Raw genomic sequence first — 25,439 nt, 5'->3', positions numbered from 1 at the left:
GCTGTAGCCCACCAGGCTCCTCTGTCCATGGGATTTCCCAGGCAAGAATACTGGAGTGTGTTGCCATTTCCTCCTCCAGTATTTTAGAGCAAGCTTCTGCATCTATACGTTAATTTATTTTGTTGTGTGTGTGTTCAGAGTCATGATATATTTTAAGCAAAGCTACCCAACAGTGAATGACCTTATGTGGATGATATTTCCTTATTTCCCACAGATTCCAAGAAGTAGGATTGCTGGGTCCAAGTGTAAATGCCTATGTCATTTGGCCAGATATTCCCCCACCCTTCTTTGTTGGAAATGGACCATCCTGCACTCCTACCAGTGTATGAGATGTGTCTATTTACCACAGCTTTACAGTGGAGGACATTGTTGAACTCTTGAAATTTATGGTTCATTTTTTAAAATTTCATTTCTCACTGCCATTTTTCCCTTCTAGACCGAGAATATACAGGTTACACTACCTCTAGAGGACCATTTGGAAGGGAAAGTTGGTTTTAAGACCTATAAGAATTACTTCACAGCTGGTGCTCACTGGTCTGTCATGATCTTCCTTATTCTAGTAAACATTGCAACTCAGGTACGTAAGTGCATTTATTTTGATTTTGGCACTCAGGTTGATATTTACATACTATTTATACTGTATTTTATATTTATTTTTAAACATGTGTATTAAGAGATTTATCTCAAAGACTTGGCTCATGCAGTTGTGGGCCTAGCTTGGTGAATGTGAAATCAGAAAGGCAGGCCTGCAGGCTGGACCCTCAGGCAGGAGCTGACCCTGCTGTCTTGAGGCAGAATTTCTTCCTCCCCCATGAAGCCTCAGGTTTTGCTCTTAGGGCCTTTGACTGACTGGATGAGGTGACCACAGTGTTGAGAGTGATCTCTTCTACTGAAGTTCTGATGATGGATGTGAGCCCCATCCACAAAATACCTTCAAAGCATCATCTAGACAAGTGTTTGGTTGAATCATTGGAGACTGCCCCACCAACGCTGACACCCAGAACTGAACATCACTGTTCCTGTCAAGCTTTTTGCTTTGAAAAATCCCAACATTTGTTCTGTTATTACTGACTTATGCAGTCCACTGGATTTGCATTGAAGTACGTTATATCTGGGGAGCAAAGTCTTCTAGGGAAAAGGGGGTTTCGTTTAAGGATACTAACATGTAAGATGCCCTCCCCTGACCTGTGGTCATCGGGGTGAGGGGCTTGGTGCAGACCTGAGCCGGAAGGACCGCCTCCGTGTCCTGGAGCCTTCCCCTCCCCCATCCTGTGAGCGGGGGTGGGGCTCGGTGACGTCAGTGTCTGAGTGACTGTGTTTCCTGCTCCAGGTCACCTACGCCCTGCAGGACTGGTGGCTGGCATACTGGTGAGTGATTCCTGGTCTGACTCAAAGTGCTGTGAAATCTACACAAAGCCTCGCTTTCCCACAGAGTCAGGGGGAGACATGGGGCTAGTTCAGCCTCCTCTTCTGACCCTCTCGCAGTTTCCCTGAAGAACAATGAAAGTTCCTGCAGGTGGTGTGTGATCCTCTCGTGGTCTCTCCCCATGTCCCTCCCTTTAATAGCTTCTTCACAGACAATTTTTTTTTCTTTTTCTTTTTTTGAACTTTTAATATTGTATTGGGATATAGCCAATCAACAATATTGTGATAGTTTCATTTTAATAGTGAAGGGACGCAGCCATACATATACATGTATCCATTCTCCCCCAAACATCCCTCCCATCCAGGCTGCCACATAACATTGGGCAGAGTTCCATGTGCAATACAATAAGTCCTTGTTGGTTACCTGTTTTAAATATAGCTAAAAGATGATGCTGTGAAAGTGCTGCACTCAATATGCTAGCAAATCTGGAAACCTCAAAAATGGCCACAGGACTGGAAAAGGTCAGTTTTCATTCCAATCCCAAAGAAAGGCAATGCCAAAGAATGATCAGACTACTGGACAATTGCACTCATCTCACTTGCTAGCAAAGTAGTGCTCAACATTCTCCAAGCAAGGCTTCAACAGTATGTGAACCGTGAACTTTCAGATGTTCAAGGTAGATTTAGAAAAGACAGAGGAACCAGAGATCAAATTGGCTCCATCCACTGGATCATCAAAAAAGCAAGAGTTCCAGAAAAACATCTACTTCTGCTTTATTGACTATTCCAAAGCCTTTGACAGTGTGCATCACAACAAACTGTGGAAAATTCTTCAAGAGATTGGAGTATCAGACCACTTGACCTGCCTCCTGAGAAACCTATCTGGAGGTCAAGAAGCAACAGTTAGAACTGGACATGGAACAATAGACTGGTTCCAAATCAGGAAAGGTGTACCTCAAAGCTGTATATTGTCACCCTGCTTATTTAACTTATGTGCAGAGTACATCATGAGAAATCCTGGCCAGGATGAACCACAAGCTAGAATCAAGATTGCCAGGAGAAATATCATTAACCGCAGATATGCAGATGACATCACCCTAATGGCAGAAAGCAAAGAAGAACTGGAGAGCCTTCTGATGAAAGTGAAAGAGGAAAGTGAAAAAGTTGGATTAAAGCTCAACATTCAGAAAACTAAGATCATGGCATCTGGTCCCATCACTTCCTGGCAAATAGATGGGGAAACAGTGGAAACAGTGACTGACTTTATTTTTGGAGGTTCCAGAATCACTGCAGTTGGTGATTGCAATCATAAAATTAAAAGATGCTTGCTCCTTGAAAGAAAAGTTATGACCAACCTAAACAGCATATTAAAAAGCAAAGACATTACTTTGCCAACAAAGGTCTGTCTAGTCAAAGCTATGATTTTTCCAGTAGTCATGTATGTGAGAGTTGGACCATAAAGAAAGTTGAGTGCCAAAAAATTGATGGTTTTGAACTGTGGTGTTGGAGAAGACTCTTGAGAGTCCCTTGGACTGCAAGGAGATACAACCAGTCAGTCCTGAAGGAAATCAGTCCTGAATATTTATTGAAAGGACTGATGCTGAAGCTGAAACTCCAATACTTTGGCCACCTGATATGAAGAAATAACTCATTGGAAAAGACCCTGATGCTGGAAAAGCTTGAAGGTGGGAGGATAAGGGGACTACAGAGGATGAGATGGTTGTATGGCATCACCGACGCAATGGATATGAGTTTGAGTAAGCTCCAGGTGTTTGTGATGGACAGGGAAGCCTGGCGTGCTGCAGTCCATGTGGTCCCATAGAGTCAGACATGACTGAGTGACTGAACTGAACTGAGTTTGTGCATAACCACTGAAACACTCACTATTCTTCCTCTTGGCAACCATAAGCTCATTTTCTAAGTCTGTCTTCACAGATAATTTTGAAAACTGAAAGTCGTGACTCAGATTTTTAAAAAGGAGATACACACAGGGCCTTGTGAGCTGGGAAACAGTTTCCAGCATAAAATAATATTTCTTGAATTGAGGTAATTTTCTATGATATTTGTGTAAATTCTATGTATATCTATAGTGTAATTTTTTTTTTTTATTTTCTGTTCCATAGGGCGAATGTACAAAGTGACCTGTATATTGGGAAATATGTTAAAGAAGATGAAGTTGTTGTGTTCATTCTGAATTGGTACTTAGGAGCTTATTCAGGTAAAGTTGAGTCATCTGCTCTATAATACCAGATTTTAAGGTGCTTACAGTGAGTTTGTGTGAGCAACCAGGGCATCCAGAGTAATTCAGTAATGTCTTAACAGATGAAGTGTCTGAATTGCTTTCACTCTGTGAATTAATTAGATAATTATTTTAAAGATCTACTAGAAGAAAAGTGGTTGAATGAAGTCTCCTAATTTTCTCCATGCTGGCTTTTGGTAGTTAAACCAGGATTGCATATTGAGAAAATCAGCCACTGGAAATATCTAGCTATTGTGTATTCTAATAGGTGCTTTAGCTAAATCTCGTATCATTATGTGGATGGGCAGTTCAGTTGAGTTTAGTGGCTTAGTCATGTCGACTCTTTGCGACCCCATGACCCACAGCATGCCAGACCTCCTTGTCCATCACCAACTTGTGGAATCTACCCAAACCCATATCCATCGAGGCAGTGATGCCATCCAACCATCTCATCCTCTGTAGTCCCCTTCTCCTCCTGCCCTCAATCTTTCCCAGCATCAGGGTCTTTTCAAATGAGTCAGCTCTTTGCATGAGGTGGCCAAAGTATTGGAGTTTCAGCTTCAACATCAGACCTTCCAGTGAACACCCAGGACTGATCTTTAGGATGTACCGATTGGATCTCCTTGCTGTCCAAGGGACTCTCAAGAGTCTTCTCCAGCACCACACTTCAAAAGCATCAATTCTTCAGCACTCAGCTTTGTTTATAGTCCAACTCTCACATCCATACATGACCACTAGAAAAACCATAGCCTTGACTAGACAGACCTTTGTTGGCAAAGTAATGTCTCTGCTTTTTAATATGCTGTCTAGGTTGGTCATAACTTTCCTTCCAAGGAGTAAGCGTCTTTTAATTTCATGGCTGCAGTCACCATCTGTAGTGATCTTGGAGCCCCCCCAAAATGAAGTCTATCACTGTTTCCCTATCTGTTTGCCATGAAGTGATGGGACCAGATGCCATGATTTTAGTTTTCTGGATGTTGAGTTTTAAGCCAACTTTTTTCCTCTCCTCTTTCACTTTCATCAAGAGGCTTTTTAGTTCTTCTTCACTTTCTGCCATAAGGGTGGTGCCATCCACATATATGCGGTTATTGATATTTCTCCCGGCAATCTTGATTCCAGCTTGTGCTTCTTCCAGCCCAGAGTTTCTCATGATGTACTCTGCATATAAGTTAAATAAGCAGGGTGACAATATACAGCTTTGACATACTCCTTTTTCTATTTGGAACCAGTCTATTGTTCCATGACCAGTTCTAACTGTTGCTTCCTGACCTGCATACAGGTTTCTCAAGAGGCAGGTCAGGTGGTCTGATATTCCCATCTCTCAGAATTTTCCACAGTTTATTGTGATCCACACAGTCAAAGGCTTTGGCATAGTCAATAAAGCAGAAGTAGATGTTTTTCTGGAACTCTCTTTCTTGTTCAGTGATCCAGTGGATGTTAGCAATTTGATCTCTGGTTCCTCTGCCTTTTCTAAAACCAGTTTGAACATCTGGAAGTTCACGGTTCACATATTGCTGAAGTCTGGCTTGGAGAATTTTAAGCATTACTTAACTTGTGTGTGAGATGAGTGCAATTGTGCAGTAGTTTGAGCATTCTTTGGCATTGGAATGAAAACAGACCTTTTCCAGTCCTGTGGCCACTACTGAGTTTCCCAAATTTGCTGAATCCTGCAGTTCAGGTTGTTCCAAATCTGTCTGAATAAACCCTGGATTTTTTTGATTTTGGATGAAATCTTCTGGCAGCCTGGGCACCAGATAAAAGCATTTATCCCTCCCAGGTATGCAAAGCTCCCCTTTCCACACTGCTCATTTCCTGGGCTTCACTAATAACTTGAGAAGCTAAGCAGGGGAAGTCCAGTGTCTGGAATTAGGATTCCTTCTCTTTCTTACCCTGAGATCACAGTGTTATCTCCTCCCCAACTGTGTGATTAATTCAAAATTTGGCTTGCCAGACTAATGTTAACAGGACTCTCTCTATTTGCAAGAGTATTTAGAATATATATAGCATAGAATTACATACTACTTAAAGGATATCTTTAACAAAAATTTTAAATGCCTTCTTTATCCATTCATCTGTTGATGGACATTTAGGTTGCTTCCCTGTCCTAGCTTTTCTAAGTGTTGCTATGAACACTGGGGTGCATTTGTCTTTTTGATTTGTGGTTTTCTCAGGGTATATGTCTAGTAATGGGATTGCTGGGTTGTATGGTAGTTCTATTTTTCATTTTTAAAGGAACTTCCATGCTGTTGCTGCTGCTGCTAAGTCGCTTCAGTCGTGTCTGACTCTGTGTGACCCCATAGATGGCAGCCCACCAGGCTCCCCCGTCCCTGGGATTCTCCAGGCAAAAACACTTGATTGGGTTGCCATTTCCTTCTCCAATGCATGAAAGTGAAAAGTGAAAGTGAAGTCGCTTAGTCGTGTCCGACTCTTAGTGACCCCATGGACTGCAGCCTACCAGGCTCCTCCATCCATGGGATTTTCCAGGCAAGAGTACTGGAGTGGGGTGCCATTGCCTTCTCCAAAGGAACCTCCATACTGTTCTCCATAGTGACTGTAGCAATTTACATTCCTACTAACAGTGCAAGAAGGTTCCCTTTTTGCCGCACTGTCTCTAGTATTTATTGTTTGTATATATTTTGGTGATGGCCATTCTGATTGGTGTGAAGTGATACCTTATTATAGTTTTGGTCTGCATTCACTAATAACGATATTGAGCATCTTTTCATGTGCCTCTTGACCATCTGTATGTCTTCTTTGGAGAGAGGTCTATATAGGTCTTCTGCCCATTTTTTGATTGGGGTGTTTGGTTTTTTTGATTTTGAGCTGCATGAGCTGTTTGTATATTATGGAGATTAATCCCTGCTCAGTTACTTATTTTGTAATTTTTTTCTCCCATTCTCAGGGCTGTCTTTTCATCTCATTTATGATACACATATACACTGGATCAGGGGAGGGGAGCTCCCAGGTAGCTCAAATGGTAAAGAATTTGCTTGCCATGCGGGAGACCTGGGTTTGATCCCTGGATTGGGAAGAACCCCTGGACAAGGGCATGGTAACCCACTCCAGTATTCATGCCTGGAGAATTCCATGGACAGAGGAACCCAGCAGTCTACAGTACATGGGGTTGAAAAGAGTTGGACATGACTGAGAAACTAACACACATATAAAGTGAAATATTACTCATACATAGAAAGGAATGAAATTGGGTCATTTATTGAGATGTGGATGGACCTTGAGTCTGTCATACAAAGTAAAGTAAGGCAGAAAGAGAAAAACAGAAAAAATTCTTCTGTTAATGCATATATATGGAATATAGCCTCTTCATGGATCACTGCCTCATCATGGTGAAGGGGCTTGCATAACTCATTGAAGCTATGAGCTATGCCATGTAGGGCCACGTAAGGCAGATGGGTCATAGTGGAGAGTTCTGACAAAATGGAATCCACTGGAGGAGGGAATGGCAAACCACTCCAGTGTACTAGCCATGAGAAACTTATGAACTGTATAAAAAGGCAAAAAGATATGACACCAAAAAATTAGTCCCCAGGTGAGAAGGTGTCCAATATTCTACTAGGGAAGAGTGGAAGACAACTACTAATAGCTCCAGACAGAATGAAGTGGCTGGGTCAAAGTGGAAGTGACTCTTAGTTGTGGATGTGTCTGGTAGTGAAAATAAAATCTGATGCTGTAAAGAATAGTACTGCATAGGAAACTGGAATGTTAGGTCCATGAATCAAGGTGAATTGGACATGGTCAAGCAGGAGATGGTAAGAATAAACATTGATATATTAGGAATTAGTGAACTAAAATGGACGGGAATGGGTGAATTTAATTCAGATGACCATTATATCTACTACTGTGGGCAAGAATCACGTAGAAGAAATGGAGTAGCCCTCATAATCAACAAGATCCTATAATGCAGTCCTGTAATGCATGCAACCTTAAAATCAACAGAATGATCTTGGTTCATTTCCAAGGCAAACCATTCAACATCTCAGTAATCCAAGTTTATGTCCCAACCACTGATGCTGAAGAAGCTGAAGTTGACCAGTTCTATGAAGACCTCCTAGAACTAAGAGACTAGTGAGGAGAGATGGGAAGGCCTTTTTCAAAGGACAATACAAAGAAATAAAGGAAAACAGCAGAAAGGGTAAGGCTAGAGATCTCTTCAAGAAAATTGGAAATATGAAAGTACATTTCATCCAAAGATAGGCACAATAAAGGACAAAAATGGTAAAGACCTAATGGAAGCAGAAGAGATCAAGAAGAGATAGAAAGAATACACAGAAGAACTATACAGTAAAAATCTTAATGACCTGGATAACCACGATGATGTAGTCTCTTACTCAGAGCCAGGCATTCTGGAGTGTGAAGTCAAGTGAGCCTTAGAAAGCACTGCTGCCTATAAAGCTAGTGGAGGGGATGGGATTCCAGCAGAGCTATTTAAAATCCTAAAATATGATGCTGTTAAAGTGCTGCACTCAATGTGTCAGCAAATTTGGAAAACCCAGCAGTGGCCACAGGACTGGGAAAGGTCAATCCTCATCCTGGTTCCAAAGAAGTGCAGTACTAAAGAATGTTCAATTCACCAGACAATTTCATTTATCTCCCATGCTAATAACATTATGCTGAAAATCCTTCAAGCTAGGTTTCAGCATTATGTGAACTGAGAACTTCCAGATGTTCAAGCTGTGCTTAGAAAAGGCAGAGGAACCAGAGATCAAATTGCCAACATTTGCTGGATCATAGACAAAGCAAGGGAATTCCAGAAAAACATCTACCTCTGTTTCACAGACTAAGCTAAAGCCTTTGTGTGGATCATAACAAACTGTGGAAAACTCTTAAAGAGATGGGAATACCAGACCATTTTACCTGTCTTCTGAGAAACCTGTATTCAGGTCAAGAAGCAACAGTTAGAACCCAGTATGGAACAACTGATTGGTTCAGGATTGAGAAAGGAGTACAATAAGGGTGTTTATTATCACCCCATTTATTTAACTTATACACAGAGCACATCATGTGAAATGCTGGGCTGGATGGGTTATAAGCTGGAATCAAGATTGCTGGAGAATATCAACCTCAGATATGTGGGTGATACCACTCTAACGGCAGAAAGCAAAAAGGAACTAAAGAGCCTTTTGATGAGGGTGAAGAAGGAGAGTGAAAAAGCCAACTTAAAACTGAATATTAAAGAAACTAAGATCATGGGATCCAGTCCCATCACTTCATGGCAAACAGAAGGGGAAAATGTGGAAGCAGTGACAGATTCCCTTTTCCTGGGCTCTAAAATAGCTACAGATGGTGACTGCAGCCATGAAATTAGAAGACAATTGCTTCTTGGCAGGAAAGCTATGACAAACCTAGACAGTGTGTTAAAAAGCAGAGACATCACTTTGCCAACAAAGGTCCATATACTGAAGGCTATATTCTTTCCAGTAGTCATGTATGGATGTGAGAGCTGGACAATACAGAAGGCTGAGCACTGAAGAACTGATGCTTTTGAACTCTGGTGTTGGAGAAGACTCTTGAGAGTCCCTTGGGCAGCAAGGAGATCCAACCAGTCAGTCTTAAAGGAAATCAACCCTGAATACTCATTGGAAGGACTGATGCTGAAGCTGAAACTCCAATACTTTGGCCTTCTAATACAAATAGCTGACTCACTGAAAAAGACTCTGATGCTGGGAAAGGTTGAATGCAGAAGGAGAAGAGGGTGACAGAGGATGAGCTAAGTTTGCTGGTAGGCAAACTCTGGGAGATGGTGAAGGATAGGGAAGCCTGGCATGCTGCAGTCCATGGGGTTGTGAAGAGTTGAACATGACTTGGTGACTAAAGAACAGCAACAACAACATGGAATCTAGAAAAATGGTACAGATGAACCTATTTGCAGGAGATGAAGAGTCGTGGTTGTAGAATAAATGTTTGGACACAGAGTGGGAGTGGGGAGGTGAGGGAGATGAATTGGGAGATTAGAATTGACATATACACACTACCATGTGTAAAACAGATAGCTAGTGGGAAGCTGCACAGGGTGCTCAGCTCGGTGCTCTGTGATGACCTAGAGGGGACGGATGGGGGAAGGGAGGTCCAAGAGGGAAGGGATATATGTATACATACAGCTGGTTTACTTTGTTGGACAGCAGAAACTAATACAACATTGTAAAGCAACTATACCTCAATAAATTTTTTAAATAAGTAAAAATTTAAATATTCTCACAAGAAATGTTTGCACAAGCTTTCTACAAAGAGTAAGTTATGTAAAAATCCACTCATTGAAACTTGGTATTTATTTTATTGATCACTTGATAAGAAACTTGATTCTACCAGTTGTTTACCTTCTGAATTGGTGGACAATGAGGGCTTAAAGATGAAGGAAGTGATTCTGTTACACATTCATATAGGATGATGTGCTAAGACAAATGCCTGTTGATGGAATTCAGGAATTTAAGCAGCTTTCAGTATTTAAATAACACTGATGTGACAGCTGAATGGAAAAAAGTACTTGATGGAATATATATTGCCGAAGTTATCCCCAGTCTATATAGCTTTGTGAGTTGAAGAGATGTTTGGAGGGCTATTTTTAATTTTTATATGCATATCAGTGTTCCTTTATGTCATTTACAAGACATAAATTTAAATTATTATATTTATTTACAAATGCTTTGGGGTTCTATAAAATAGTGAGAGATTAGTTGCTTGTTTAGATTATCTCATGTCAAAATATAGTTTGTAGTTTCTTGCAGTTAAACTATGTAAGAAATTGTTAACTTGCAACTTAATGTGGTTTTTTCATACTCTTTATAGCTACTTGGGTATAAAAGTAGCTATTTTATTTTTAATGTTTTGAATTTTTATTAATTTTATTATAGTTGCTTTCCAATATTGTGTTAATTTCTGTTGCACAGCCAAGTGAACCAGTTGAACATATATCCTCTTTGGATTTCCTTCCCATTTAGGTCACCACAGAGCATTCAGTAGAGTTCCTTGTGCTATACAGTAGGTTCTTAAAAAGCTACTTTACATGAAAGTGAATGGTAGATCATTTCTCCTGAAAGTGAAAGTTGATCAGTCATGTCTGACTCTTTGCAACCCCATGGACTATACAGTCCATGGAATTGTCCAGACCAGAATATAGGAGTGGGTAGCCTTCCCTTCTCCAGGGCATCTTCCCAACCCAGGGATCGAACCCAGGTCTCCCACATTGCAGGCAGATACTTTACCAGCTGAGCCGTATTGCTCCTGTTTCCTGTTAATTAATGTGCTGGTAGCAAAGCATTGGAGAAGGGAATGGCAACCCACTTCACTATTCTTGCCTGGAGAATTCCATGGATAGAGGAGCCTGGGGGCTACAGTCCATGGGGTTGCAAAGAGTATAAAATGACTGAGCAACTAACACTTTCATTTTCATCGAAGCATACCTTACTTTTAGATTATGGGACATGTTGTTAGATAATGAGATTTGAAATATGGAGAAAGGAAGATCAGCTACTTGTGTAATTATCTTTCTTGTAAGTTTTATTAGAACTTTTAATTGAATTAGGCAAGTGTTGAATGAAACTGTAGTTTACGCATGATTTTTTTCCCCCTGTGTTGTTTCTATTTAGTGAGAGGGAAACAGTGATTTTTATAATTTTCTTTATAAATGTATTTTTGAAAGCATTAAACTCTTATAGAATCTACTTTATATATATAGGTTTTTTATTCTGTATTCTATATATGTAAATCTCTATGCAGATTGTATTTATAGAATAAAATGTATCTTTTTAAACTGCCTGCCATGCTTTAGCATCATTGAGGATGAGACAGAGATCTTGTGCTGAGTGATGTTTCTTTATTTCAGGGTTAACCGTGTCTACTATCCTTTTTGGCATCACAAGGTCTCTGTTAATATTCTACATCCTTGTTAATTCTTCTCAAGCTTTGCACAACAAAATGTTGGAGACCATTTTAAGAGTTCCGGTACTGTTCTTCAGTAGAAATCCAATAGGTAAGTCAGACATGAAATTTCTTAGTGAATATGTCTTGTTAACACATCTAGTGCCTAATTACATTTTCATATTTGAAAATGGAAGATGTGCTTGGAAGAAAATCACTGTGTATGTTTACTCATTTTCTACAGAAAGCTTCATTGATATTTTTTTCCTATCAGAGAAAATCTGAATATAGGAGCATATAAACTTTTATTCCAATTTATGAATGTCTGTAAAGATACATGAATGTTTACTAGGCAGGATGATTTGGAGTCCATTTGTTATGTGGCATGTGAAACACCCAACAGATGATGCAAAATGTGTTGAAATGTTTTTGACTAGTTTTTGAAATGTTAGCTGTGTTACATATGTAATGCTGTGTTATATGTAACACGTTACATGTGTTACATGTAATGCTGTGTAATAGCTGTGTTAAGCTAACTAGGAAGGAGCTTTTTCCAGGAACATCTCTGCAGAAGACAGGCTGTGTGTTTCTTTTTTTCATTGCCCATCCATTTCTGGGACCACAGAGCTCTGACATGTGCTCATATTTTGAGTTTTACCTAAATTGTAATGGAAAATTAATTAAAATACAAGATCAGTGAAATGTAAACAGCCTTTTCAATAAAATCAACTCTCTAGTTTTGCAATGGACTTTTGCAAAAATGTAAATGGCTATATTTAAGAGGTCTTGTGGTACCTAGCAGGTGTATCTTCAGTATTATGTAAGAATATTACTGAAGGTTTCCCAGTGGTTGCTCCCTCCACCCTGAGGCCTTTGACCTGTCTTACTTTGGAAGATAGCCTCCTGATCTGGGTTCCTATGAAGAATTAGTTCACCAGAGTACATGCCTACTCTGTTCAGTTGGTTAGACTTGTTCTGAGGCCCAGGGTGGCTTTGTTTTTTCAGGTCATGATTGACAAGACCTGTTGAGGCAGGGATGTGACTGGAGGGAGGACAGGAGTAGCCTTGGCCTGGCCATCAACTAGCCGTGTGATCAAGGCCAAAGTAGGTAGATACGACTGGGCAGGAAAATCTCCAGGCAGGATCTTGTCATGGTTGTAAGTATGGACTCTAGAGCCAACTTCCTGGGTTCAGTCCTAGTGCTAGTTACTAATAGTAATAGCCAGTTATAGTTAATACTTATTTGCTAGTTATTTAATTTCTCTGTGTCTCAGTTTTCTTGCCTGTAAAATGAGGATACTATTCACACATTTACCAATATCTTGATATTGTGGGCATTAAGCAGGTTAATACATTCACAGCACTTAGCACAGGGTCAGTGCCTAATGAACTTCAGTGAGAATGTTGACACAGTGTCTGGAGGGAATTTCCTCTTCTGTGAAATGGGAATAACCACTGCCTTTCCTGTTTCACAAGACTGTTGTGAGGATTAAATAAGACTGTTGAGCGAAGCATCTTGGGTAGATTTATTCAGCACATGTTCTTTAGTCCAGGCACTGTGAGGAGCACAGGATGGTAAACTGCAGTGGCCCACACAGATCTCATCTCATCTTATTACGAAGCTGGAGTGAGGAAGTCATTAGAGGAGTCTTTGCTATTGGCTGTGAAGTCACCCTACTTTGCCTGTTAATGTGAAAACTACAGTTGTAAATTTGGGAGCATCAAATGGGACTGAGTTTCTGTTATCACAGCCTCTGGGTGCTTGTGACCTTTGTTAACCAGGCTCTTGATGACCTGTAGGCATCTCCAAATGATGATTTATTATTCAAGGATTTGGAATGAAATTTAAATCTTTAAGTTCACTAATCCTAGAGCAGCAGGCATACACAGTGTGTATCTTGTCTCCCCCTCCTGTGTCTATTATCAGAGCTTCATCCCTTCAAGAAAATAGAATCCCAAATAAGCACTGCATAGATATGCCCAAAGGGTTAGGGACATCAGTTATTTACTCTTTTAGCATTATATTAAATCGAACCCTTCCCTGTGTTTATTTTCAAAAGTAGAATTTGTAATAGATTGTTTATGGTATCTTTGTTTCTGGTATGTGGTGGCATAAAGAGAAGACCACATAGAGTGGTGTTACTTGTTACCAAATTCAAGCTCACTCTGCTTGCCTCACAATGCTGATAAGTCTTTCAGGTGATGTATTAAGGCAAAGCATAATAACTTTATTTGGAAACCTGGTAGACTAAGAAGATGGCAGACTAATGTCTCAAAATAACCATCTTATTGGCATATGGATGCCTGGTTATTTTATAGAACATAGAGGAAAGGAGGTGAGGAAGTAAAGTCAAAAGGCCATTTATCTTGCACAATAAGAGGGTATTTGTTAATTTTTTCTTTTCTGCAGACATTCACAGGTGGTGAGGGTCAGATTGTCTCCCTGTGAGCTGAAAGAAGCCACTTTAGTTTAACATTTAGGCAAAGGGGCAGGGTTCCCTGACAAAAGCAATGAATAGCAGTGATCAAAGAAACAGATCCAGCATGGAGTCACTATTGGCTCATCCCTGTTGCAGTTCCTTTGATTTGCACCTCCCCTGCCTGGGGCCAGTGTCCTGGTTCTTTCTCATCCTGAGTCTCCTCAGCGTGCACCACCCTTTCAGAGGTGGCTGCAGGGTCCTGATGGCTGCAGCATCCTTTGTTTACTGGTGTGACAGGTGACATTTTTAGTTCACACCAGGTATTTACCAGAAATTCTCATATTCTATCCTTCACCCTTAAAGATATACTATTATTGTGAATTCTGAGAAGTGAAATAAAATCAATGACAAGTGATTCTTAGTCATTTAGTAGTATTTCTGTTTTCCTGCCTACATTCCTCTGGTCTTCTTAGATGCTTATTCATAAGTCTGTGCTTGTCACACCTGGTACACCTCTGAAAATAACAACTTATTATGCCAGTAGTAAACTCACAACTTGGAAATGGCCAGAATCCACAATTTCTCAAAATATGAGGTGCTGTGAACCATCTGGAGGGAAAAAAATTACATAGAGGTTATAATTATGTTTATTTAAGAAGTATAGCTTGGCAAAATTAATCTTGATAATTACAGCAAAATTGGTATAACAATTAGGATTAACTTAGGTATTTTGCAACTGCTTATTTACCAATTTAGCACTTGGAGTGAGTCTTAGATGAGATGGATCTAAAGGGAGAGAACATTCATAAATCCACCAACCCTTCCTGATACTGCCACAAGATTCCCCCATTCTTTTAAAAATCAGGCCTCAGTTTCAATTCTCCACCCACTGCCATTTCGTGGTATTTTTGTTTCTCTTTAGGTATTATCCTATTTTGTCTTTCTTTTTACCATTGGCATTGATTTGCTTCATATGAATTTGTAATATCTTAAATTTGTTGCTTAATTGCTAAGTTGTGTCTGATGCTTTTGTAGTCCCATGGACTGTAGCCTGCCAGGCTCCTCTGTCCATGGGATTTCCCAGGCAAGAATACTAGAGTGGGTTGCCATTTCCTCCTCCAGGGGATCTTCCTGACCCAGGGATTGAACCCCTGTCTCTTATGTCTCCTGCATTGGCAGATGGATTCTTTAGCACTTAGTCCCTAGGGAAACCCAATATATTAAATATTTAATACATGTACTTCATTTTTTTAAAGATTTATTTATTTATTTTTAGTTGCATTAGGTCTTTGTTGCTACACATGGGCTTTCTCTAGTTACAGCGAGCAAGGACTACTCCTCATTGCAGTGCCTGCGGTTCACATTGTGGTCACTTTTTCTGTTGCAGAGTTCAGGCTCTAGGCACATGAGCTTCAGTAGTTGTGGTGCACAGGCTTAGTTGCTCTGCAGCATGTGGAATCTTCCCAGATGAGGGATTGAACACAGGTCCCCTGCACTGGGGACACTGTACCACCAGGGAATTCCCTAAATACATATTCTTCAAAAATATTGTTTTGATATGTTCATAAATTGTTTCTATTAAGGCTCCTATCTGAGGAAATGAGTAATTTCTCGTATCCTGTTCTTGCAGGAAGAATTTTAAATCGTTTCTCCAAGGACATTGGGCATATGGATGACTCACTGCCCCTGATATTTCAAGATTTCATCCAGGTAACATACCAGTCCTGTCAGAGTTCTCACAGGGAAGAGCAGAGTGCCTGTTTCTCAAGGATTTTTCAAGGGGCTGAGAGTGGGCCTTTCAGCCTGGTGATGTGTCCCTGTTATCTTCCTTAAGAGGCTGTGTTTGTGAGAGAAATATGTGGCTGTGATTGGGAGGCTGAGTTAACATGAGTAATACCTGGGGCAGGAGTGGCTACACAGTCACATCAAGGTTGGTCTGAAGCAGCAACATGCTGGGTAAGTGGTTCTCCCACTGCCTTCCAGGTGTCTGGTGTGGATTCCCTTCACTGTGAGCACATTTCATAGTACAGAAATAATCACCTCTAATGGAAAGATAGCCTAGATTAATATTGTATTGGGCTTCCCAGGTGACTCAGTGGTAAAGAATTCACCTGCCAATGCAGGAGATGCAAGAGATGTGGAATCGATCCCTGAGTTGGGAAGATGCCCTGGAGAAAGGAATGGCAACCCACTCCAGTATTCTTTCCTAGAAAATTCCACAGACAGAGGAGCCTGGTGGGCTATAGTTCATGGGGCTGCAAAGAGTCATACACAACTGAGCACAAGCATGATGCATTGTATTCCCACAGGGGGCAAGTATCTGCTGTACTGTTTTATTTGGATAAAGCCACATGTGGTTACTTACAAAGAAAAGATTGGCTAAAAAGAAGGTGAAAATAATACTTTAACAGAGACAATGTTGTTGTTTAGTTGCTAAGTTGTGTACAACTCTTTTGTGACCCCATAGACTGCAGCACGCAAGGCTCCTCCATCCATGGGATTTCTCAGGCAAGAATACTGGAGTGGGTTGCCATTTCCTTGTCCAAGGAATATTCCTGACCCAGAGATCAAACTCGTGTCTCCAGTATCTCCTGCATTGCAGGCAGATTCTTACCACTGAGCTACCTGGGAAGTCCAAAGACAATAGAGAGCAGTTATTGAAGATACAAAGGCTTTATGCCAGTAATTTGATCATGGGATCAAAGTCATCTCAGAAAATGTCTTTTGTTTTTGTAGGTAGTTTTTCTTTTCACAAGCTGATTGCTCTGTCATAAAGTATCTTAAAAGAGAGAGAGAGAGAGAAAGACCTACAAGAATACCTTCTATCCTGCCTATTTATCAGAGAAGGAAATGGCAACCCACTCCAGTATTCTTGCCTAGAGAATCCTGTGGACAGAGGAGCCTGGTGGGCTGCTATCTATGGGGTCGCACAGAGCCAGACACGACTAAAGCAGCTTAGCAGCAGCAGCAGCCTATTTGTCTGTGAACTTGAGATTCTAAGGAATGATGTTAGGTCGTCTCAGCTCTCATCCTCACATTCAGTATTGTTGCTCTTATGGAGTGGTTTTTTTTTTTTTTTTTTTTCTTCTTTCTTTCTCCTGTTATTCTGTCTACTTATCAGTGATTAAACCTGTGGGGAATTTACTTTTTCTTTCCAAGTGTTAATTTTGGAAATGAAGTGCATCTATCAAAAGCTGCACACTGAAATGAAGCAATGAACATGTGCTTGAAGACAGTGCAGCCTGCCACTGTTACCAGTGAGAACTAAGCTGAGACTTGGAGGCAGAGGACTTTTACTGCAAAGATGTCTGCTTGTCTTTTTCTCTTCTGCAAACTTATTTTATAAATGTGCCGTGCTGGGGTTAGCTACATAATTTATCCCCAGAAACAATTTTTTCCCTAAAAACGGTGTCACATTTTGACAGTGATCGTGAATTACTTTGAAAGGATTTTGTGAAAGGTTCTGTTTCTTTGCTATGGCAAGCTCGACCAAGGTTGGGTTTTTGCTGAGTGCTTAGACTGTGGTTAGTTAGTGGTCATAATCAAAATTTGTCACATATTTTTGCATGGCATAGAGAGGAACAGGGATAGCTTCTACCTGATTTCAGCAGGAAATATTCTCATTAAAGAGGAGAGAAAATTCTAGTCTATCTGATTTCCAGTCCCACCTCTACCACTTGTAGTTCAATTATCTTGAAGTTTGGTGGAGGCATCCTGTAGTTCATTAGAAGTAAGAGCCTGCTCTTTGAGAGAGAGACCTGGGATGAGCATGGAGCTTGCATATTCTTCACTGAGCAAGTAGTAGTTGAATCTGTAAAGATGACAAGATTGCCCTGAGAGAGGGAAGCATTTTAGAAGCCAAGATTAGAAGCTTAGGGAAGCCTTGATATTCAGAGAGGAAGCAGAGAGAGAAAGGAAGTACAGAAGACACGTGATGAACAGCAAGGAAGAGAGGAGGAGATACGGTGGAGACCTGAAGAAGGAGAGGTCTGTTCAGGGCAAACAAGAAGTGAGTCCACAGAAACTTGATTGATTTGGAATCAGGAGCCATTTGCTGACCCGAGGAGCAAGTTTCAGATGGGAGGAGTTAGAGAGCAAAGGACTGCAAATCCAGGATGCATGGAGGGAGTTGAGATGAAGACAGGCTGGAAGGAGTTTGAATGAATCAGGAGAGAGGCCCATCTGGAATGTAGGGTAGAGGAGGTGTTGCTGGTTTGAGATTTTAGTTTCTGGGAGGGGAGTATGAGTGATGGTGGGTGGTTTTTCCCTCTCTTCCGTCCTTCCCTTCAACAAACAAGGATTGAGGCCATGAGGTACATGGGTGAGTCAGGCATGAAGCCCTCCCCCGTGGGTCTCCTCCAGTCCCCCAGGGAAGGAAGACATCCAGAGATTCACCCCTTGCTGCCTAATTGTGGGAATAGGAATTCCTAATTGTGGGAATCCTAATTGTGGGAGTTCTGTGGAGGAAGTCCTGGAAGGTAAACTGGATGTGGAGGCTGGAGGCAGTCAGGGAGTCTGGTGCAGGAGGTGGGCATTGGTTCTAGGAGGTGACCTTTGATTCTAGATGAGAAGAAAAGGCTCCTGGGATGGTGGGGCAGAATGTGCTGCTGGAAGCCGAGTTCTTGTGTGGGAACCAGTCTTTATTTCACCAGCTGAGAGGGGGGAAGGGAAAGGACTGTTTCAAACAAACAAAGGCTAACAAAGGCTGTTCAGTTTTGTTAGCACACCTGTGTTCAAACTCATTTTTGATGATTTTGCTTATCCTTGGGGTATTTTATAAACCTTAGAAGTTTCTTTATCATTTTTATTTTTATTACTTATAAAGTGTTTATTCCATATACTTTCCCTCATCTAATTCCATCTCATTCCCTTAAATGAAATTTCAGATAATTTATTTAATATTTTATAATAGTGATGCTAAGTGTGGCTAAAGAAAACCCTGGATTCTGAGTGGTGGTCCACACTGCAGGACAGTTCATCCCCTCAGGTGATGTCACTCAGAGACCAGATCCCAACAGAGGGCGATCATGAGTTTGTGCACCATCCTGTACACTGACTCTCACAGCTACCAGGTATATTGCCTCTTCAGTCACATTATATAAGAGGTTGGGCAAATTGGAGCTGTTCAAACCATTTCAAAGGATGAAGGAAAGCAACATAAAAAATCAATTTATGTGGTGTGATTGCATCTGATAATCATTCATGATGCCAACAGCTTTAAAATGTGTGTTAGTGCAGAACCCCACAGTCTCCCTTTCCAAGCCCCTGTCCCAGCTCTTCCTTTTACCATCTCTGCCCCACAAAGCCACACTCTCCTTTCTGTAAAATGGAGAAAATAATACCCACTTCCTAAGGTTTGTTGGGCAGACAAAATGAAGTTCATTTTAATATTCTTATTTGCATAACATCTAAATGCATGTTAAGCAGAGAGTTGGACTGTGAAGAAAGCTGAGTGCTGAAGAATTGATGCTTTTGAACTTGTGGTGTTGGAGAAGACTCTTGAGAGTCCCTTGGACTGCAAGGAGATCCAACCAGGCCATCCTAAAGGCGATCAGTCCTGGGTGTGATTTGGAAGGACTGATGCTAAAGCTGAAACTCCAATACTTTGGCCACCTCATGCGAAGAGTTGGCTCATTGGAAAAGACCCTGATGCTGGGAGGGATTGGGGGCAGGAGGAGAAGGGGATGACAGAGGATGAGATGGCTGGATGGCATCACCGACTCGATGGACATGAGTTTGAGTAAACTCCGGGAGTTGGTGATGGACAGGGAGGCCTGGCGTGCTGCAATTCATGGGATCGCAAAAAGTCGGACACTACTGAGCGACTGAACTGAACTGAACTGAAAGGGCAGTTATTTTTAAAATACCACATATGTGTTTAGGTAAGAGAAATAGTCTGATGACAATGGCATTTGTTGTTGTTCAGTTGCTAAGTCATGTTTGACTCTTTGTGACCCCATGAAATGCAGCATGTAAGAATTTCCTGTCCCTCACTATCTCCCAGAGTTTGCCCAAGTTCATGTCCATTGAGTCGGTGATGCCATCCAGCCATCTCATTCTCTACCGCTCTCTTCTCCTTTTGCCTTTGGCAAAATGACATTATGTTGCATTAAAGTTATTATCAGAGACAGTTTCCAGGCCCATAAATATTATCTCATGAGTTTGTATCACAGAGATTCTAGGTTTGTAATTCTTGAAGATTTTAACGGACACCTTCTTATGTAGACTCACAGAATAAAAATCAGTTGTTTTCAAGATAAACCACTGAGCATTAAATACTTCAGAGTGATGTAATTTTCATACAGTTTGCCAAAGTCCCAAATAACACTGAGTAAGAAGTCTCAATTATCTACAATTCTTGTCATTGCAATTATCACCTCCAAGTAATCTTCCTATTGCTAAAAGAAGTGAAAATGAAGGTGAGATGTTGCAGTTAGGTTTAGGCATTTTAATTTAAAAAAAAAAAAAAAAAAAAGTTTGAGACTGCCCTGAGCATGTGAACTTGCACAGAGCTGCTCTCGGCAAAATACTGTAATTTATTCAGGAAAACTAAGTTGCAAAACACTTATTCCCCACACACCCCTCATTCAGGGGAACAACAACAACAAAAAAAGCAGCAGCTTGGCGGAGCTCAGCTGCTTCTTTACTTTCATGGACACAAAGGGCCTATCCTGAGGGCATTTGAGTCACCAATGCTGGCCATGGTGGCACCACCAGGGGCCCAGAAAGAAAAGATGTGTCCTCAGTCATTTTTTTCCAGAGAGGGAAGTGCAAAAGAACAGGCCACTGCATCTGGATATTGAGAATGAAGCCTGAAACTCAGTGTAATAGGTTATTATGGGTCACTTGTTTTTACAGCCTTTATTTGTCTCAGCACCACTGACCCTTGCATTTTATTGTGTGGAGATATCAGGGAAAGTGTGTAGAGAGTATCCCAGCCTCACCCACTGAACATTGACTTTGTCATTTTGAGATTTCTGTGGTGTGTTGATCCCTTCCCTGGCCCCTTCCTCAAATCCCCCTTGGCAATGTTTATTTTTAATATATATTTAATACTAGTGCTTTGTTGATATTTTCTTCTAGTCAGTGGCTTGCCATTTATATCCTTAGTGAAGATCAAGGTTTAATTTTGATGACGTCTAATGTTTACCTTTTTTTTTTTTCTTTTGTAGTTGATGTTTTATATCCTAAGAAATCTTTGCATATTCTTAGGAGTGTGAAGATACCTTTCTATGTTCTACCTCTTTAGATATTGATGCATCTTGCACTATTTTTTGTGTGTTAAAGAGTAATTAGTGGTTGGGGTTTATTTTTTCCAATTATTTTGTACACATCTGTTAAAGATTTTTATGCATTGAATTAAGGAAATCTGCATCTGTATAATTTATTTTGTTCCTCAGTAGTTGCAGTTTTTACTGATATTTTGATCCTCATATCAATACTGCATTCTTAGTTACTGTACATTTTAATAAGAGATGGAACCCATAGTTTAAATTGTCTAACTTTGTACTTCTTTGTCAAGGTTGCTTTGATCATTCTGGATTCTTAACTTTTATGTGTAAATTTTAGAAGTCTTTCAACTTGTTTTTAAATAAAAACTGGCTGAAAATTATATTAATATTTCCTTTTAGCTATAGATAATTTGAGAAGTCTGAGTCTTAACAATGTTGGATCTGCAATTATGAATATGTATCTCTCTCTGCTTATTTAGGTCTTTTTTAATTTTAGAAATATTTTGTAATTTTTAGTGTAGAAATCTTAAACTTCTCTGGTTATATTCACTCATGCATATTTGCTTTTTCATAGTAGTATTGGATTAAAATATATTTAATTATTTATTTTGGATGCACTGGGCCTTCTTTGCTATGTGTGGGCTTTCTCTAGTTGCAGTGGGAGGGCATGACTAGTTGCTGTGGGTGAACTTCTCATTTGGGTGGCTTTTCGTATTGCAGAGTATGGGCTCTGGGGCACATGGATTTCAGTAGTTGTGGCATGTGGGCTCAGTAGTTGCAGCAGTCTGGTTCTAGAACCTGGGCTCAGTAATTGTGGCACATGGACTTAGCTGCTCTGCACATGTGGATTCTTCCCAATGCAACCCAACGGGTTTGCAGGGATCAAACCCGTGTTCCCTGCATTGGCAGGTGGATTCTCAACCAGATGGACCACTAGGGAAGTCTTGTTTCTGTACCATCATTCACTTGCTTGTTGTGAGTCTATAGAAATATAGTTGATTTATTTGTGAATTAACAGTTCATTGCCTGGAGTTGATGACATTATGTTTTTCTATTTTTAATTCTGTGGGATTGTGTCCATATACAGTCATGTCAGCTATAAATAATGACAGTTTTAAATCTTCATTTCCAGCATTTATGACTTTTATTTCCTTTCCTTGACTTGTTGTGGCTAGAGTTTCTAGTTAGTGCTGAAGAGAATTGGTTACATCAGATAATCTTGTACTCTTAGGGCAAAAATCTTTCAATATTTCTTCATTGCAAATAATATTAATTACAATTTTTTAGGTAGGTATCTATTATCAGATTTGTTTTTTTTAATTTATTTTTATTAGTTGGAGGCTAATTACTTTACAATATTGTAGTGGTTTTTGCCATACATTGACATGAATCAGCCATGGATTTACATGTATTCCCTATCCTGATCCCCCTTCCTGCCTCCCTCCCCATCCCATCCCTCTGGGTCTTCACAGTGCACCAGCGCTGAGCACTTATCTCATGCATCCAACCTGGGAAGGTGGTCTGTTTCACTCTTGATAGTATACTTGTTTCAATGCTGTTCTGTCAGAACATCCCACCCTCGCCTTCTCCCGCAGAGTCCCAAAGTCAGTTCTGTACATCTGTGTCTCTTTTTCTGTTTTGCATAGTGGGTTATTGTTACCATCTTTTTAAATTCCATATATATGTGTTAGTATACTGTATTGGTCTTTATCTTTCTAGCTTACTTCACTCTGTATAATGGGCTCCAGTTGCATCCACCTCATTAGAACTGATTCAAATGAATTCTTTTTAATGGCTGAGTAATATTCCATTGTGTATATGTACCACAGGTTCCTTATCCATTCGTCTGCTGATAGGCATCTAGGTTGCTTCCATGTCCTGGCAATTATAAACAGTGCTGCGATGAACATTGGGGTACATGTGTCTCTTTCAGATCCAGTTTCCTCAGTGTGTATGCCCAAGAGTGGTATTGCTGGGTCATATGGCAGTTCTATTTCCAGTGTTTTAAGGAATCTCCACACTGTTCTCCATAGTGGCTGTACTAGTTTGCCTTCCCACCCACAGTGTAAGAGGGTTCCCTTTTCTCCACACCCTCTCCAGCATTTATTGCTTGTAGACTTTTGGATAGCAGCCATCCTGACTGGCGTGTAATGGTACCTCGTTGTGGTTTTGATTTGCATTTCTCTGATAATGAGTGATGTTGAGCATCTTTTCATGTGTTTGTTAGCCATCTGTATGTCTTCCTTGGAGAAATGTCTGTTTAGTTCTTTGGCCCATTTTTTGATTGGGTCATTTATTTTTCTGGAATTGAGCTGCAGGAGTTGCTTGTATATTTTTGAGATGAATCCTTTGTCTGTTGCTTCGTTTGCTATTATTTTCTCCCAATCTGACGGCTGTCTTTTCACCTTGCTTATAGTTTCCTTTGTTGTGCAAAAGCTTTTAAGTTTCATTAGGTCCCATTTGTTTATTTTTGCTTTTATTTCCAATATTCTAGGAGGTGGGTCATAGAGGATCTTGCTGTGATTTATGTCGGAGAGTGTTTTGCCTATGTTCTCCTCTAGGAATTTTATAGTTTCTGGTCTTACATTTAGATCTTTAATCCATTTTGAGTTTATTTTTGTGTATGGTGTTAGAAAGTGTTCTAGTTTCATTCTTTTACAAGTGGTTGACCAGTTTTCCCAGCACCACTTGTTAAAGAGGTTGTCTTTTTTCCATTGTATATCCTTGCTTCCTTTGTCAAAGATAAGGTGTCCATAGGTACGTGGATTTATCTCTGGGCTTTCTATTCTGTTCCATTGATCTATATTTCTGTCTTTGTGCCAGTACCATACTGTCTTGATGACTGTGGCTTTGTAGTAGAGTCTGAAGTCAGGCAGTTGATTCCTCCAGTTCCATTCTTCTTTCTCAAGATTACTTTGGCTATTCGAGGTTTTTTGTATTTCCATACAGATTGTGAAAATATTTGTTTTAGTTCTGTGAAAAATACCATTGGTAGCTTGATAGGGATTGCATTGAATCTATAGGTTGCTTTGGTTAGTATAGTCATTTTCACAGTATTGATTCTTCCAATCCATGGACACGGTATATTTCTCCATCTGTTTGTGTCCTCTTTTATTTCTTTCATCAGTGTTTTGTAGTTTTCTATATATAGGTTTTTTGTTTCTTTAGGTAGATATGCTCCTAAGTACTTTATTCTTTTTGTTGTAATGGTGAATGGTATTATTTCCTTAATTTCTCTTTCTGTTTTCTCATTGTTAGCATATAGGAATGCAAGGGATTTCTGTGTGTTAATTTTATATCCTGCAGCATTACTGTATTCATTGATTAGTTGTAGTAATTTTCTGGTAGAGTCTTTAGGGTTTTCTATGTAGAGGATCATGTTGTCTGCAAACAGTGAGAGTTTCACTTCTTCTTTTCCTATCTGGATTCCTTTTATTTCTTTTTCTGCTCTGATTGCTGTGGCTAACACTTCCAAATCTATGTTGAATAGTAGTGGTGAGAGTGGACACCCTTGTCTTGTTCCTGACTTTAAGGGAAATGCTTTCAATTTTTCATCATTGAGGATAATGTTTGCTGTGGGTTTGTCATATATAGCTTTTATTATGTTGAGGTATGTTCCTTCTATGCCTGCTTTCTGGAGAGTTTTAATCATAAATGGATGTTGAATTTTGTCAAAGGCTTTTTCTGCATCTATTGAGATAATCATATGATTTTTATCTCTCAATTTGTTAATGTGGTGTATTACATTGATTGATTTGTGGATATTAAAGAATACTTGCATTCCTGGGATAAAGCCCACTTGGTTACAATGTATGATTTTTTTAATATGTTGTTGGATTCTGTTTGCTAGAATTTTGTTAGGGATTTTTGAATCTATGTTCATCAGTGATATTGGCCTGTAGCTTTCTTTTTTTGTGGCATCCTTGTCTGCTTTTGGTGTTAGGGTTATGGTGGCCTCATAGAATGAGTTTGGAAGTTTACCTTCTGCAATTTTCTGGAAGAGTTTGAGTAAGATAGGTGTTAGCTCTTCTCTAAATTTTTGGTAGAATTCAGCTGTGAAGCCATCTGGTCCTGGGCTTTTGTTTGCTGGAAGATTTCTGATTACACTTTCGATTTCCTTGCTTGTGATGGGTCTGTTAAGATCTTCTATTTCTTCCTGGTTCAGTTTTGCAAAGTTATACTTTTCTAAGAATTTGTCCATTTCATCCAAGTTGTCCATTTTATTGGCATAGAGCTGCTGGTAGTAGTCTCTTATGATCCTTTGTATTTCAGTGTTGTCTGTTGTGATCTCTCCATTTTCATTTCTAATTT

General features: G+C 40.1%; 1 protein-coding gene across 1 annotated transcript in view; it reads left to right on the top strand.

Moving 5' to 3' along the window:
- The window catches only part of LOC122447240 (ATP-binding cassette sub-family C member 4-like), a 914,448-nt gene that overhangs the window by 800,093 nt on the left and 88,916 nt on the right, over positions 1–25,439 (top strand). The window contains exons 16-20 of the mRNA XM_043477776.1: positions 437–577; positions 1,331–1,368; positions 3,489–3,583; positions 11,442–11,588; positions 15,527–15,606. Coding sequence (XP_043333711.1) covers positions 437–577; positions 1,331–1,368; positions 3,489–3,583; positions 11,442–11,588; positions 15,527–15,606 — 501 coding nt within the window. The remainder of the gene's footprint in view (positions 1–436; positions 578–1,330; positions 1,369–3,488; positions 3,584–11,441; positions 11,589–15,526; positions 15,607–25,439) is intronic.

This window comes from Cervus canadensis, chromosome 9 (assembly GCF_019320065.1).
Source record: "Cervus canadensis isolate Bull #8, Minnesota chromosome 9, ASM1932006v1, whole genome shotgun sequence".
Taxonomy (NCBI): Eukaryota; Metazoa; Chordata; class Mammalia; order Artiodactyla; family Cervidae; genus Cervus; species Cervus canadensis.
Note: the sequence above shows the minus strand (reverse complement) of the source record. Positions and strands in the feature narration are given on the sequence as shown.